The sequence below is a fragment of the Urocampus carinirostris genome, chromosome 8, assembly GCF_059441175.1.
Source record: "Urocampus carinirostris isolate Australia breed hairy pipefish chromosome 8, RoL_Ucar_1.0, whole genome shotgun sequence".
In the NCBI taxonomy this organism is placed as follows: domain Eukaryota; kingdom Metazoa; phylum Chordata; class Actinopteri; order Syngnathiformes; family Syngnathidae; genus Urocampus; species Urocampus carinirostris.
The window spans coordinates 28,518,480-28,534,932 of NC_142356.1; the positions used below are offsets into that span (position 1 = coordinate 28,518,480).

General features: G+C 38.6%; 1 protein-coding gene across 2 annotated transcripts; it reads left to right on the top strand.

The window, feature by feature from the left end:
• The first annotated feature begins 1,479 nt into the window (after positions 1-1,479).
• On the top strand, positions 1,480-15,984 carry LOC148361522 (actin-related protein 2/3 complex subunit 1B-B-like). Of its 2 annotated transcripts, XM_088342225.1 has the most exons (11): positions 1,480-1,641; positions 3,305-3,368; positions 4,910-5,019; positions 6,933-7,037; positions 7,246-7,468; positions 8,700-8,807; positions 9,901-10,146; positions 11,706-11,781; positions 13,398-13,597; positions 15,440-15,530; positions 15,648-15,984. In XM_088342225.1, the coding sequence occupies exons 3-11, from the start codon at positions 4,956-4,958 to the stop codon at positions 15,684-15,686; spliced, it is 1,152 nt and encodes a 383-aa protein (XP_088198351.1). In that variant the 5' UTR covers positions 1,480-1,641; positions 3,305-3,368; positions 4,910-4,955; the 3' UTR covers positions 15,687-15,984. The 2 variants fall into 2 exon arrangements, with proteins under 2 accessions (XP_088198351.1, XP_088198352.1); XM_088342226.1 differs by lacking the exon at positions 3,305-3,368 and having other exon boundaries at positions 1,482-1,641.
• The last annotated feature ends 469 nt before the right edge of the window (positions 15,985-16,453 follow it).

Genomic DNA, 16,453 nt, shown 5'->3' on the forward strand with positions numbered 1-16,453 from the left:
AAATTTCTCAAAGAGCAGGCTGTTCACAGAGTGCAGTTTCAAAGCATATCCACAAAAAGTCTGTTGGAAGGGAAAAATGTGGCCGGAAACGCTGCACAACCAAGAGAGATGACCGCAGCCTTAACAAAATTGTGAAAACACGGGACAAAACTTAAAGGGCATCAGCAAAAAATGTGTGAAAGTCTGTGATACATTTCCTTGTCAAGTCACATTTTTTGTATAGTCCTTGATCACAAGAAGTCTCAAAGGGCTGTATAGACTAAACCTATTACAGACTCATGGTTCAACGATCCCTTAACCACAAGGATACTGCTGGAAGTGTGAATTTCCCTACAGGGATGAATAAAGTATCTATCTATCTATCTCTATCTCACCACATGGGTCACCAATGAAGTAAAACTGGACAGCTTTCTCCACAGTTGACGGTCCCTGGCCTGTTCTTAGGTCATGGCAAAGTTGGCACCAGTCCATTCCTTAAAGTTGTTGGCCCAGATCTTTTTCGGACTTCCTCTCTCCTTGCCCCCTTGGACTGTGCCCTGAAGAATTGTTTTGGTCAGTTCTGGTGATCTTGTGACGTGGCTATACCACTGAAGTTTCTGTCACAGTTAACAACAATTCTTTGTAGGGTCCAATGTGCCCTCTGATGTTGTGCGCCATTTCGTTTGTCACATGGGCTAAGTAGCTGATGCCTAGAAGTTTCCTGTGGTAGCATCACATCTCCATGGCCTGGATTTTCCTTTCCAGTTTTACTGTGCGAGTCCATGTTTTGCAAGCATAGAGGAAGATGGAAGTGACCAGCGCTTGAGTCTGATCTTTGATATCGCTACTATGTTCTTTTTGGCAAGTACAGCTGTGGTTTGGAGCTATCCTGGCCATGATTTCTGGTTCTGACCCGTCTTCTGATAAGACCGCTCAGAGATATTTAAATTTGATGACAGGTTCTAGCTCTATGTGATTGATGGTAATGTTTTTGGTGATACCTCGGGATTGTTGGTCATTATTTATGTTTTTTTTCCTCTGCTGATTTCCATCCCTTACTGGATTGATACTTTTTCCAGGCGTTTGACCTTATAACACCATCCCCTGATCTAAAGCCTACATGAGAGCAAGGAAAAACTCAAAACAATATTTACAGCGTAGTGTTTAGAGAGTGGTGAAGTTATAAAAATAGTGCAATGTCAAAACATGCATTGTGACCATTGTGCAATGCAAAGATGTTCAATAGCATTTAGCAGCAAAAAAATAAATTAAAAAAAGTAAAGGTTGCCAAAACTGAAGAGTAGGTTTCAATACTAAATTCGTTGCCAACATTCTTGGGAAGCAATTGCGATGGGACAAAGAAGAAAGGGCGTTTTACTCTAGGCGCCCCTGGCCTTTCCTTTTCCTTTTCTGGAATTTCAGCTTCCCAAGTGTTTTGTGCGCTTTTGCGCTGTCCAAAATATTTTTTTGCCATTCTCGCGTTTAACTTCCCGTTCAGTGGCCCCACCCATTCGCTTCAGCGCTTCCATCAGGCTGTCTTCTACTCTGCGTTCATCAGCTTCAGTGCGGTCGTTCGCGTTCGTGTTGACTGGCCAGAGTCCGCGAAGCAAAGCGGTTTCTTTGCCTTGCCCCCCCCCCAAAAACAACACCAACTCCACTTGGGTAAGTCGGAAAAATATGTTAAACGATTGGATTTGATAAATATTATGTGCGCGTTGTTGGAATGGAAAAAGTGGCAACTTTCTGCCTTTTTTTCGTCAAGTCACGCAGCTCGCTTCCTGTTTGGGTTTAACGGGGTTTCGAATTTCAGGGGGTTGTAAGCTTTTGTGCTGCAAAAGAAAAAATACACGTTTAAGATCCGAGAAAAGACCAAGCCGACTGTAACAAGAATAAAGATGTTTTTTTTCTTTGAAAAAGATAAAGGAGTTGACAGTGCATTGACATTGTCTCCTATTTACGGATTGCCTGATCCCTAATAACGGGTTTTTGGCCCCACCCATTAAAACAAAAAGAAAAGGGGAAAAAGACAACACCAAATGGTAAGGAAAACATATGAAATCAGAATAAATCCTCAAGTTAAAACTAAAATGAGCTGGAATCAAACCACGTAAATCCAACTTATTACAACATGTAAAATAACACTGTACTAAAATTATCACCGGTAAGTAAAACTATAGAGTGCTTCGAGGTCCTAAGATTACCCACAATGCATTGCTTGCGGGCATTTTGGAAGTCAACAAAGCTTTTCACTTCATTCTTATTGTTCAGCGAACCAGTTAGATTCTACATTGTAATGCGGAATACGTGCGTTATTGTTGGCTGTTGTAGCCGAGGGGAAAAGGGTGGGAAGGGGTTCTTTAGACTTCCGAAGTGTGTTTACGATCAGGGGATTGAAGCTCAGGAGAAAAGTGAACGGCGAAGACGAATGTGGCTGGCAGCTATCAACCGGTCGAATTTGCCAAAGCTTGACTGTGTTCGTGTTTGTTCTGACCACTTTCTGACAGGTAAATTGAATTATTTATGATGTAGAAATAAATTTTAAAAAGGTTATGGGACATGTGCACTTCATGTACATCTGTCGACACCATTCAAGTATGGCTAGGTTAAATACTGTGTGCACAGACACATCCCGAACCCAACCAGACACAAATCTGTCGTAGGCTTCCATACTTTTGTAATTTTGAAAATCCTTCAGTACACAAAAGGGACTTGGGTGGAAAATAAGATAGTTGACAAGTTCGATGTAAGTCACACACGGCAACAAATCGGGATCAGACTTCCAGTCCTTGTTTTTAATTTTGTAGGGATCCTATTTTCCAATAAAATGCAACTTCGCAGCGTACCGCTCACGTGCTTCCTTGTCTAAACTCTCCACGTAGTTTTCCATAGTGTTGACAAAATCCGTACACAAACAAACTAGTTGAGTAAATAAATAGACAAACTGAGTAAATATTTGCTCCTCTCGCTATCGCCGCTTGTAATCGACAGACTTCCAAGATGGCGGCACGAAGCCGTGTTACTATTTTTAGCACAGAGCTCGGAGCCCTCTATTGAGCAAAGAAAATTACGGGAAATTAAAGTAACGTGTTTTTGAAATCAGAAGCAAATTTAGTGTAAACACAAATAAAACACAGATAAACGAACAATGCTATAATGTTAATTAAGCAAAGCCATTACAACCATTTTCAAAGAAATGGCACCACACTGGGGCAACATGGCCTATTACAAGCCACTGCCGCATTGTACTTACATTTAATATATTTTTGCAAAGGTATCGAAACTTAAATTGTATTTAACTTTTTTTTTCTTCTGTTGTTCACATTAGGGGTGTACCAATCGATCAGCCTGGACTTAATAGCTCTGGTTTCTTTTATTTTGAGGGATTACTGGTAAGCTGAAATGTTTTATTGTAAAAAAAAATTCAGCTTTTTTTTCACTAAACGGAGAATTTTAGGATCCATTGTCTAGATATTATTTCCCATCACCGCTGCCCACTCAAACTTAACCATGCTTAAATTAAAAGTAAAATAGAATCAATGGTAAACATAACCACATGTTTACTAGTAAAATAACTTTGTTGCAGTATCTTAATTTAAGAAATTGTAGACCACAGGGGTGTCCAAACTCTCCAGAAAGCAGGCCAGATTTGGTAAACTGAAATTGTGTGAGGGCCGACTATTCAGCATGGCTTTGAACACTCCTTGATAAATTCACCCTCCGTAAAAGGTTTGCTGTGCTTGGCGATCAGTGTTGCGACTTCGTAGTTCCCCTTTGTGGCATTTTCATTTGACTCGCAGCGTCTCCTAAAGAGAGCTGCTGTGCCGTTAAAACAGTTTCCAGTTGCGTCACCTGTCTCAGTTTTTTTTTTTTGTACAAATGTATTTTATACTCTGGTCAACATTACTGGCGGGCCACACATTATCAATGTAATGACAAGAATGTGATCGCGGGCGGTAACTGGCCCGCTGGCCGGACTTTGGACATACGTGGTATACCATCATTCCATACAAAAGCCAAGGGCTTTGTTATGTAGGTCTTATGTTGGTCAAAGGAGGAGCATGCATTGAGGCCTTGCCCAGTTCTATCGTTGTTGTGCCTCAGCCTGTCAGAACTGCATTAGCAGCTTCCTTCCATTAGTTCATTAAAATACTTTTTTTTTGGTTACTTTTTGCAAAACTTCCTCTATTTAACATTCCGACTTCTGTTTCTGGTTGAGGTGCGACCGTTATGTTGTTCCCCCTTGCACAACTTCCTGATATGCGTCTACTCCTGTTCTCTGTTTGGCCATTACTTTTATTGATTTCTAGCTGGAACAAATGCATTTTTAAATATTGGAAGTTGTGTGTGTTTTTTAAAAGACATATTAAAATTATAATTAAAAAAAAAAACTAACAATTTATGGGCTCTAATTCCTTGAATTTTGGAGAGTCCGTGAAAAGCCTATCTAAAATACACTAATCTTCCACTTATCTAATTTCGATTCTCATTGGCTTAAGAAGGTCCACCACGGTATTATTATATTGGATTGGAAAGGTGAATGTTTGGCCAGCATTGAAATCAGTTGGTGTGAATTTTTTAGATTTGGTGGGTCCATGATTTTCTGTAAAATTGCGACCCGTGCTCCCTTAAAGATAGTACTACAAGATTATCTTAGCTGAACCCTACATGAATAAAAAAATCCTTTTAAATGTTTTTGTCTTTAGGAAAAATGTTAAAAAAATATGTTATATTTTCTCTATGTGTAGAAAAAATTAATGTTACAAAAACAACAGTTGTAGTCTTAAGAGTAAAGGATATTAAGAATCTTGACATTAAGTAAATCAGTGCAGAAAATAAAAATGAGTGGTACCTGTATAATGTTTTGAAGAGCAGAGCAAAACAAGAATAAAAATACATCACATTTGTTCGTTTGTGCATGTTTTCCCTCCAGATTCCTCCTTCCTGGTTTGGATATTGTGTACTTGTTGTTATTGACCATGGCCTTCCATAGCTTCCTGCTGGAACCAATTAGCTGCCACGCCTGGAACAAGGATGGAACCCGTGAGTTATACTTTCCTTTAATATTTGTGTCCATCAGATGCGAGCCAGTGAGCGTGCATGCATCAGAGAACAAGGAGTTGTAATGTAAAGAAGCAGATTGCTGTGATTGGCTTCCTCATTGGCAAAGGCATTTCCTGTTTCCTGTGATTGAGGCCCTGTCCACACAACTCTTTTGACTGTTTTTCTTATCCTTCTGTATGGAGGGCATATGCAAAAGTACAAGTTAGTGTTAATCTGGGGTACCTAACAAATTAACTTTTTTAAAATAAGGATTTTTTTCCTTTTTTTGTACCAACAAGTCGAAATTTGTTTTAAAAACAAGCACAAGGTGAAACCTTCATGAAAACTATAGAGCTGTCTATTGGTGAAACATAGGCTATGGTCAGTGTTGGGGTCATTACTAAAAAACAGTAATTATTTAATGGTTACATCATTTAAAAAGTAATTAAGTTACCCCCCAAAATTGGTTGGTTGGATCCCTTAACCACCTATGATGTGCCTAGAATTCTGCACACTTTTACCTTAATTCTGTGCTCACGTTTGCCCCTTTGATTTCCCGTCTGTTAGTTCTTCCTATATTAGCCTCCCCCCTCCAAGCGCTTCCTACCATTTGTTTATGGTGACACAGACCAAATATGCACATATAAGCTGACCCGCTGATTTTAGTATTTTATTTTACGGTTGTAAATTCAGCTTGGATGCAAGTATACAGCTTAAGGTAGGGAGAATATCTCTATGAGAAGAAATTCAGCAACCTTATACTCGTCGGTGTCACCATAACTGTATTTATTTGTAATTTGTAGGTCAACATAAACATGCTCAAGCTTAAAAAAAACGGTGTTGGAGGATCAAGGGTTGTATGTCACAACGGGAATGAAGCAGGAGCGTTCACAGCAAGCAGAAGACACTGTAATTCATGATCTGCACATTAAGTAGCAGATAAATGTGATAACAACCGAAGAGTTACAATATCTTATTAACGCATGACAGTCCTTATTACCGAGCAGAGTAATTGCGTTCCAGGAACGTTTTTCATTTGTAATGCATTAGTTCCAACACTGGCTATGGGATTCCAAATCAGTAGCTGAAATCAATATCAAAGGCAACCTAATGTCATTTGGAAACAACGTATCAAATTGTTGTTTTTTGAGGTTTTAATTTTTGCTAAGTTTGTTATTATTGAACGAGCGCAAAGGAGAATTCATGGGATGCCAGTTTCTTATTTGGACTCACTGTTGGTTGTTTTGACTATTGCATCATTTTTGCTATCGGCCATTCATATTGCTGTTCTTTGATACCCACATCCTTTAGGCCTGATCTACTTTTTGTTACCTTGAATATTTAATAAAAAGAGAGGCCTTGGAGGAGGGCGTCTGGAAGGGATGGGATTTTCTTATCTGAGAGCTCTACTCCCGGTTCTCTTTGCATTTTTAAAATCCATTATTGTCTTCTTGCCTTATTTTGAGTGTCCATTTAAGTTTTAACGTAATAATTCTCTAGTGGAATCTTTTGAATGCTTACATTCCTAATAGTCATTAGAAGTGCTTTTCAATACCTTATTTTTTATTTGGCTGCAGCATAAAAACAAACAAATATGGCCATGGTGACTGACTTTACAAAACATAAATTTCAGGTAGTTGTGCAAAAGTCAGTCAGATTAGTCATATAGCTCCCCTTCAAGCTCATTATTTGAGTCATGTAAAAGCAGGAAATGTGAGTTACCAGACGAGTTGTCTTGCTAAACATTTTTTGGTACATAGAGAAATGAGCAGCCTGAAACTGGTAATTATGACCCACAACACAACATGAGATTTATTTTGAAATAAGTGCCACAAAGGAATATCTGGTTACAATGACACAGGTGTCCTTGTAGCAGAAGTTTGAGTCCTTGAATGTTTTGTTGGCATCCCCAGAAGTGGCAATCTGCCCCAACAACCATGAGGTTCACATCTACAAGAAGGATGGGACCAAGTGGACCAGGATCCATGAGCTCAAGGAGCACAACGGTCAGGTAACAGGTGAGAGACGGCTCCCCTGTTATTTTAGCTTGACAAACAACACAATACAAGCATTTGTCTGAACCAGGAAATTAATCAGGGATACACACAAATTAATTAAGATACGAGCTTGTGAATTTGGTCTTTTGACTTTAAAAAGTATACATATGTTCTAAGACATTTAGAAAAAAAGACCCATCTTCGGTGGCCTCTGTCTTTCCCTCTTTAGGTGTAGATTGGGCGCCAGACAGCAATCGGATAGTTACATGCGGCGCCGACCGCAATGCCTATGTGTGGACGCTAAAAGAGGGAGCCTGGAAGCCGACGCTGGTGATTCTGCGCATCAACCGGGCTGCACGATGCGTCAAGTGGTCGCCTCGGGAGAACAAGTTTGCTGTGGGGAGCGGCTCGCGACTCATCTCCATCTGTTACTTTGAGCAAGAGAATGACTGGTGAGCTGCACCAAGAAAATGGAGGGGGCATCCAATTCACTTCAACTTGTACAGGCAAACACATTGTTTGACCTTGTCTTATCTGGTCAATGAATGAGACTATTTGTGCTCTCGTTCAATTTACTTGCATTAGTTTTATGGAAATGCAGCAGTATGCTAATCCCCTCATCAGTGTGTCTAGATTAGGGATGATCGATACTCGGAATTTTGGTCTGATTCAAGTAAATACAGGGTAGTATCAATTGATACAGATTCATGACTGATACATTTTTCTTAGCAATGTAATGATCATTGAATAATTGACTCTACCCCCTTCCGTAAGTTTATTTTTACGATAAACAAAGCACAAATATTTAGGCACTAAAAACGTTTTATCTCTTATTAAATACCTACAATGTAAACCCTAAGAGTATAAAACAAAAATAAATATTTGTATTTCAAGAGAGACAAACAAAAGAAGCAGCAATGTAATGAAAATAAAAATACTTTATAACAATGTCCATTGCATAACATTTAGAAAATAAATTCAGTAGTGCAAAAAAAAGTCAGTTCGCTCTTATTCCCAGACTTTGACTCTTGTTTAAGAAAGAAGCCCTTTTGGCTCTGTTGCCATAAACGGTTTTACAGGTTTTTGTTCAGAAACAGTAACAATTTTCCATTTTGGTCATTGCTGTCTAAAGCGTCTTTCATGCGTTTATGTAAATTTGCTGTGTTGCCAGAGTTGTGACCACTTTACCTCACAAAACCACACACGTGGTATTGTCCTTTGCAGTGGTTGAAAAAAGTTCGTACCGTTCTGCCCTACTTGTTTGCCTCTTTCATGTTGAGCTTCTGGTAGGAGTGGTAGGATCATTCTGGCTGCGTTTTCACTTGGCGTGTCCCTCCCTTTTGCCTGGCAGGCAGTATGCAGTGGGCCAGCCAGTGTCCAGGTAGGGGGAGGGGCTACAGGAGTGCCTGTTAATCACACACTCAGTCATAAGTTGAGAGAGTAGCAGACGATGCTGGGCGAGAGAGAAAGAAGGGTTGCGCTTTTTGCACAGAGAAGCAATGCTCTGAGGAAATTGGAGGGGGAGCGAAGTATCAATTTCAGGACAATAGTATCGATCCGAACCAAGGACTTGCTTGTATCAAAATTATTGATATTTAGATCGAGCTGCCTGACCCGAGTCTAGATATAATATGTAGTATATTTCTTTTGTGGTTGTGACACCATGTACCGAATTCATCCCAGGTGGGTGTGCAAGCACATCAAAAAGCCCATCCGCTCAACCATCCTCAGTCTGGACTGGCACCCAAACAACGTGCTGCTGGCTGCCGGGTCTTGCGACTTCAAATGCAGGTACTGATACCATTGAATTCACTAAACCTAAGTGTCTCAGAAACCCTTTGTAGAATTTGTCATAAATTACAATAGACCACTTTTCGTGTTCGTAGACAAGTGTGACGTAGCCAAGCTGCAAGCGCAATGTTGAGGCAGAATGGCGAAATTTATGTCGATTGACATAAAAAGACCCCAGATGATACCATCTCAAATAAGCATAAAGAATGTCTAAGCGGCAAGGTAGCGACTATATCACTATAGTGATCAAAGTCAACAAAAAATTACATTATTTTTATTGGAGATACACATATGTTGTATGACTTTCCCACCTTATATACAACGCCGATCCATATCTGGTAAATAACGAGTAAAATACTTTTGTATGCCAGTAAGTTACATGGACAAAAATAGTGGCTCAGATGACCACAATGGTCACAAATAATCATGATTTGACTTGACTGGTCTTTCCTTGGCTTGCACCCACTTTAAATACATCATTGGTGTTGCTAGGATCAATGATAATAATTATAATAAAAATCAGTAATGGACATTGTTAACAGTATCATTATTGTTTCTATATAATATATATTATATATAACATACTTTGATAATAGTGTTAACAATGTTGTTATTATTGCTATATTATTAATAAAAATTATCCCAGCTAGCACCAGTGGTAGCGAACTTACAGGCTATAGTAGGAATTGGTAGCAAACACTTAAAATTCCCCGACACTCATCCTACTTATACTTACTAAGGCATCCGGCGTTCAAGTAGATCTAATCCAAGTGCCACAATAACTTACTTGAAATGATATAGGCACTGCAAATGCAGGAAAGTAATGGCACCGGGTAAAGTCAACTACTAAAAAAATCATGTCAGTTAGAAATCAAATTTACTAGAAAAATACAATGACCAACTGGTGAGCTATTTTCAGAACTTCTCCTGTCAGGTCTTTGGGGTCTACCCGGTACACACTGGTACCATGTTTGAGACCCCTGAGTTAGGCTGATTGAATTTAAAATAATTGTTTTGGTCTCTTTAGAGGGCTCAATTTTAATGGCATTTTATCAGTTTGTCCAGGTCAAGATAACAAATTGACTGTTCACAGGGTGTTCTCGGCCTATATCAAGGAGGTGGAGGAGAAGCCGAGCCCTACTTCCTGGGGCAGCAAGATGCCTTTTGGGGAGATGCTGTTCGAATCTGGGAGTTCGGCAGCCGAGGCTGTTGTCGTGGGTGGCAGCGTGGGAGTTGGCGGGTGGGTGCACAGCGTCTGCTTCTCCAACTCGGGCAACCGCCTGGCGTGGACCTCACACGATTCCACTGTGTCAGTGGCAGAGGGTGGAAAGACCAACATGTAAGAGTTTAAAATGAAGATCCGTTATCCCAATAAAATTCTTCTATATTTTATAAGTAATAATCAGTTCAACATACTGTACGCATTTTTAGAATTTCAAGGTTATTATTGTAGTTAATGCTGGGGTCTTCAATTTATTTAGGGCAGCTGGAACTCGTATCAGGGTGTGGTTGGGCCACATCGGGGTTTCCAAAAGAAAAGCACAGATAAAAACATTGCGCTGTACTTGAATATTTTTTTAAAAAAAGATAAGTAATAAAACTTAAAAAATAATATGAAAATCAACCAGTAATAAATGAATACATCATTTATCTGGGCCGCACTCACATTGAAAGGACAATGTAGTGCCTTCTAGTGGTTTAAAATATAAACAATATTGATTCAACTAATAAGCAAAAATACATCAACTATCACATGAACATGCATTAAAAAAACACTCATAAAAATACTACATTGGTCAAGAAATTAGCATTTATTTGACATTACATGAGGCTCACCTAGAGGGAGCTGACATAATTGTCACCTAGCTGCTACAGCCAAAACCTCGCATAAGTCTGAGCAAAAACATTTGAAAAAAAAATGTGCTTTTTGGTCACTTTGTGTGTCTGTATTGTATTCTCACTTACACTTTTAAGTTATTTTTTTCTGATGTAAAACACAATACAGTGACATCTAGTGGTCCAATAATGAACACGGTCCCTTCAAACTTTCCTATTAGGGCAGGGGCCTCAAACTATCATGTCGTGGGCGACAATTGGCCCGCAGGCCGAAAAGTTTGAGACCCCTGAGTTAATATAATTAAAATGGCAAATAAAAAAATACTTTGCACCAGTGTATCGTCGCTGTAATTTAAAAAATACTTCCCGGTTTTGGGAGGATTTTTGCCCTTTGTTATTGTAAAAACTCCATTCATGCAAAAAACACAAAAAACAACAACCGAAAATGAGTCCTTTTGCAATAGCAGCGAAGATATATTAGAATAATTTGTTTATATATGGTAAAGACAATTTTACCTACGCACTTAAATTTTTGTTATGAATTCTGGGCCCTAATTGATCCACTTATTAATAGCAAAATGTGCTAAAGTATTTTACATGTATATTTTGTTTAATATTAAAAACAAAAAGCAGATTTTTAGTTAAAAAAAATGTATTCCGTTACATACTTGATTATTTGTTTGAAATAAAACACAATATCTGAAAAAAATATTTACATATGCATTTAACATTTTTGTACAGTTTAAAATTGCGAACAATGATCATAAATGAAATCATATAAATATAGAATATTAATACACAAGGCAAACAATATTATGCATAATTTATGTATTACTTTTATTTTTTTTTATTTATAATTCTTTATAGGAATTTAAAAAAAATTCTAAATTAATATTTAATTTGCTTATACAACTGACGATTCAACTATATATTTGTACAATACTGTATAAGTGATTATGTATATATATATATATATATATATATATATATATATATATATAAAATGTTTTAAATACTCAATTTACATGCTTGTAAATGACACCTTTATGTCGAATTTTACAGCATAAGCAGCTTGAGGTCTGACACACTTCCTTTGCTGTGCGTCACCTTCATCACTGAGAGCAGCTTAGTTGCCGCCGTGAGTATTGTTATGTTAACGTACACACAAAAACACACATAAATACATTCTGGCACAGCTATGTGTGCACAGAATATCACAAAGGAAACTTTCCTCTGCACTACCATGCAGTCTTGTCGTTTTGGAATAAACATTTCATAATAATAGTAAGTCACAATTAATATAGTTGGTCCAGGGTAGAGAACATATGCCAGTGAGTGAGTGTCTTAGTTAGGATGATTTCAATGGGTTCTGGTCAATGTTCCCTGTAATTTTCCACGGGTCTGAGCGTTCACACAAAGTCTGTAAGCAACGCTTGAAACAACAGTGAGCAACCATAATCCCAAGTGTGGCAAGATAATTAATTATCAAACATGTCCAAAACTTGACATCAAGTTACATTTTGCTGAGTTTCCAGCAATGCAAAATAATTTTTCTCTTTTGAATGAATTGACTCATGTACTATTGCAAAGGTTGTACGGCCTTCATATGTCGTTTGTTCTTACAATTCTTTCACAAGATATCCATTTCTTTTTATTTCCTGATATATTTTGTCACATAATATTAACATTTTTGGGGGCTTATTTAGTCGGTTGTAAGATACAGAACTGTACTATATCACATTTTTTAGTGGAAGTACAATGTTGGCAACACGATTCACTTGATATAATTGGAAATTATTTGAATGCAACACAAACTTTATTTTTTTTTTGGTGTTTTTTTTTAAACTTTTTTTTTAAAAATTCCTTTAAAAAAAATCTCAATTGTGTTTATTTTTTCCGACTGTTACTTTTTTCTTTTTGTTTTTTATTTACCTTTTTCATACATTTCTTTCTTTTGTTTTTTTCTGGCTTTTTTTCTAAATTTTTCCTTCTTTTTTTCTCTTCCTTTTGTTTCTTTTTTTCTCAGCTTTTCACTACTTTTTCATTTTGGTATTTTTTTTCTTTTTTGTTCTATTTCCCCCTTCCTTTAAGTCATTTTGTGCATAATTTTACTTAATATTTGGTCATGTTGGGATTAAAGAAGCAAAAACAACCCGAAGAGCCGTTTAGGACCCTCTTTAGTGAGCCGAGCCGAAGAAGCCGGTTCTCGACATACTCTACTAACTTTACTCAACTTCGTTCGACTTCAAAATACCGCATTTAAGACACAACGTTAGGGGAACCCGTGTATTTTTACCTTCATGCACTGTAACTTTGACTTAAGTCGCTTCTTAATAAGTAATTTTGAGCCCTCATTTTTGTGCGCTGGCTAGATTTTCTTGTGCGCCGAGAATGTGCGAGCAGTGTGCAATTGCGCATGCGCGCATCTTAGAGGGAACACTGGTTCTGGTATAAACTACCATCTCTGCACTGAAAAGCACAGACCTCATAATAAGTTCATGATTCACCTATCCCTTAACCACCTGCGTTGTTGAGGCACCACTTCCTGTGGTGTGTCTTAGGCAAGTAAAGCCTGGCGACACCCAACCCTCGCCAGGCCGTTTTTTAGGGTTGGGGTATACTTGATGTACTTAAAGTAATTGAGACTGGATTGCTAAATTACACAAAACAATGTAAATACACACCTTAAGTGTCATCTGTCTGGTCATTTCGGAAGCCCACAAGAGCAAATCTTGTTTCATGTCCCCATTCAAGGGCCACGACTGCTGCCCCATGCTCTTTGTGCTGGACACGGCCAAAGGAGGTTTGGCGTTTGGAGGAAAACTAGACGTACCAAAGCAGGCATCCCAGAAAGGGATCACCGCCAGGGAGCGCTTTCAGAACCTGGACCGACGTGCCTCCGAAACCCAGAGCCTCGACAAGGACTTGAGCACTTTGCACAAGAATAGCATCAGGTGTGTGGTGGCTGGATAAAAGATTTCTTTCTGCTTCCATAAACGTTGAAGATTTTTTTCTTATCATCCATACAAAAATTAATCATTCCCCTTTTAAGGATGTTATTCCAAAAGTTGTGACTAAGTGCCTTTTTTAAATATATTTACAGTTGTGATCAAAAGTTTACATAGACTTGTGAAGAACATAATGTCATGGCTCTCTTGTTTCCAGTTATTTTTAGGTAATCCTCCTCCTTTATTATCCCATTTACTCTCTGTAAAGCACCAGTTCCATTGGCAGCAAAACAGCCCCACAGCATAAAACTACCACCACCATGCTTGACAGTAGGCATGGTGTACTTGGGGTTAAAGGCCTCACCTTTCTCCTCCAAACATATTGCTGGGCATTGGGGCCAAATAGCTTGATTTTTGTTTCGTCGGACCACAGAACTTTCCTCCAGAGGGTCTCATCTTTGTCCATGTGATCAGCAGCGAACTTCAGTCGAGCCTGAAGGTGCCGCTTTTGAAGCAAAGGCTTTGCTTTTTCAGATCTACGCTGAGCTCCCTTGATTTTCATCTTAGCGTGTGTGGGCGTTTGCATCCAACGAGCCCTATTTAAATGGCCTCAGAGAGGTCACCAGCTTTAGTCACTCATAATCTGTCACAGGAATTTAAGACGCCATTCTATCAAGTTCATTTCCCTGACGCAATTATCTAAGTCACCAAAATTCTAATTCGTGTTGCTCTATGTATATTTTTGACCCAGCAGATTACTTTTTCTGTTACCCCTATTAAACTCATAAAAGAACTAAACCCCATGAATGTTTTTTGTGACAAAGAACTATCTGTTTCAATCACTCTCAGAGAAAAATCAGAGTTGTGAATAACTGGAAACTCAAGAGACCTTGCCCTCGTAGTTTTTAGATCAGGGGATGGTGTAATAATAGTCTGTGATTTGCAATAATCTGAGATCTGTGCAGCCCTTTGAGACTCTGTTATTAAGGGCTATACAAATAAACATGACTTGACCTTATCACGATCAAACTACTGTAATTCCTCATAGTTTGCGTCCTCAGTGCATCGCGGGTTGAAAAATATTCCATTATCCATTATCCCAGATCACATCTTGCTGCGGGTGGCGACCGCCAGAGCGTACATTTGTCGGGTCTGGCGGCTTTTTTTTTTTCCCATCAAAAAGTAACTGCACCCGTATGTCCACAATCCATTACCCCCAACACATATTGCTGCGGTGACAGAGCGTAATTTTGTCGGGCGTTTTGGCTTTTTTTTTATGTTGCTGTATATTCGCCTACAATTACCTGCACTCTTGTGGCTGTGATCCTCAATCTCATGTTCCTCAGAGGACTAGCAGAAGGCACTTTTTTAAAGAGGAATGCTGTTCTGCCCCGAGTGAAATGAAATAGACTTTTGAAGCTGCAATCCATTATCCCCGATCAACTATTGTTGAGAGTAGGTGCCGGTAGAGTTCTTTTTTTCCTGTTCTGGCTGCTGAAGTGTGCCATTGTGGCCCTCCTAATATGAACTGCACTGTTTGGACGCGGCGGCGCTTGGTTCCCCACCCGAAAACTAACAGGCTCTGTACGGCCACGATCTGTTGTCTCTGGTCAACTTTTGATGTGAGTAGGAGCCTGCAGGGCCTGTCATAAAAATTTGACTTTTTCCCGCATATTGCACAGGTTGTGGTCTCCATTAGCAGCAATAAATTATAGGACTACAGTATACTATTTAAGATGTAGAAATGATTTTTTTATCCATTTGGTGTCGCCATATACAGTACACTGTGGAGCATGTCAAGTATGAGAAGGTAAGGATGTTCTGTAATTTCACCGTTTGCTTTTTCAGTCATATCTCAGTCCTGCAAGGGGGGAGAAACCAGTGCACCAAGTTTTGCACCACTGGCATGGATGGAGGAATGTGCATCTGGGATGTCAAGGTGATGTACACACTCGTAACGTGTTCTCTCAGACTGATTTTCCTCACTGACTCACCTTCTTTCACACGCACATGTTAACTTGCAGTTGACCAATCTTTCTTTGTTTTGAATGTTCAGACTCTGGAGTCATCCATGAAGAACCTGAAGATCGTGTGAAGCAGCTCTTCTTCTTTTTACCTCTTACGTCAATATAAAAAGGACATGTTTTAAGATTCCCTGCCATATATTTTTTAAAAAGGTCTCACTTTTATACTATTAAGTGAAACTGATTGTGTTAGCTCCTTGGCTAATGTTGAACGTCTGCTAATAGTACTGATGATGCACAACCTGGCTGATTGTTTTAAGCAGTATTTTAAAGGTTACAAATAACCATCACGAGGCTATAGTTCTCTTCTTTCTAAGTTTATGCTGGTCATAATATGCAGTTAATCAAATAAAAGTACTTTGCATTCTTTTTGTCCTCTGTTTTACTTTTTGAGCCCATTCTGTGTTTCAGAAAACATTTCTGAGAATTTTTATATATATACTTTTTTATTGATGTAATTGTCATATTTTGGTGAAATTTATATGCTCGTTGAAATAGGTATTATTTCATAAAATAAGAGTAAACCCGCTTGTACATACTACAATCATACAGATCGTAAATGTTTAATTTCATACTCAACTTCCAAAAATGGGAAAACGCTACATATGTAAGTGAAACGTCTGTCAGGGTATTTACAGTATTTGAATGGATACATTTCAAACTGATACGTTTAAACTTTAGTAGACCTTTGTAAATAAGGGAGGGGAAACATCAATGGATTTTGAACTTGCAAGGAGAACAGGGTGAAAAGTTTTTAGATATAAAAGTCCAAACTGCACAATCCTTTCATTCCATCAATTTGAAAAGTGGAAATCTTTCTTAATTTGGGTTTTAACTT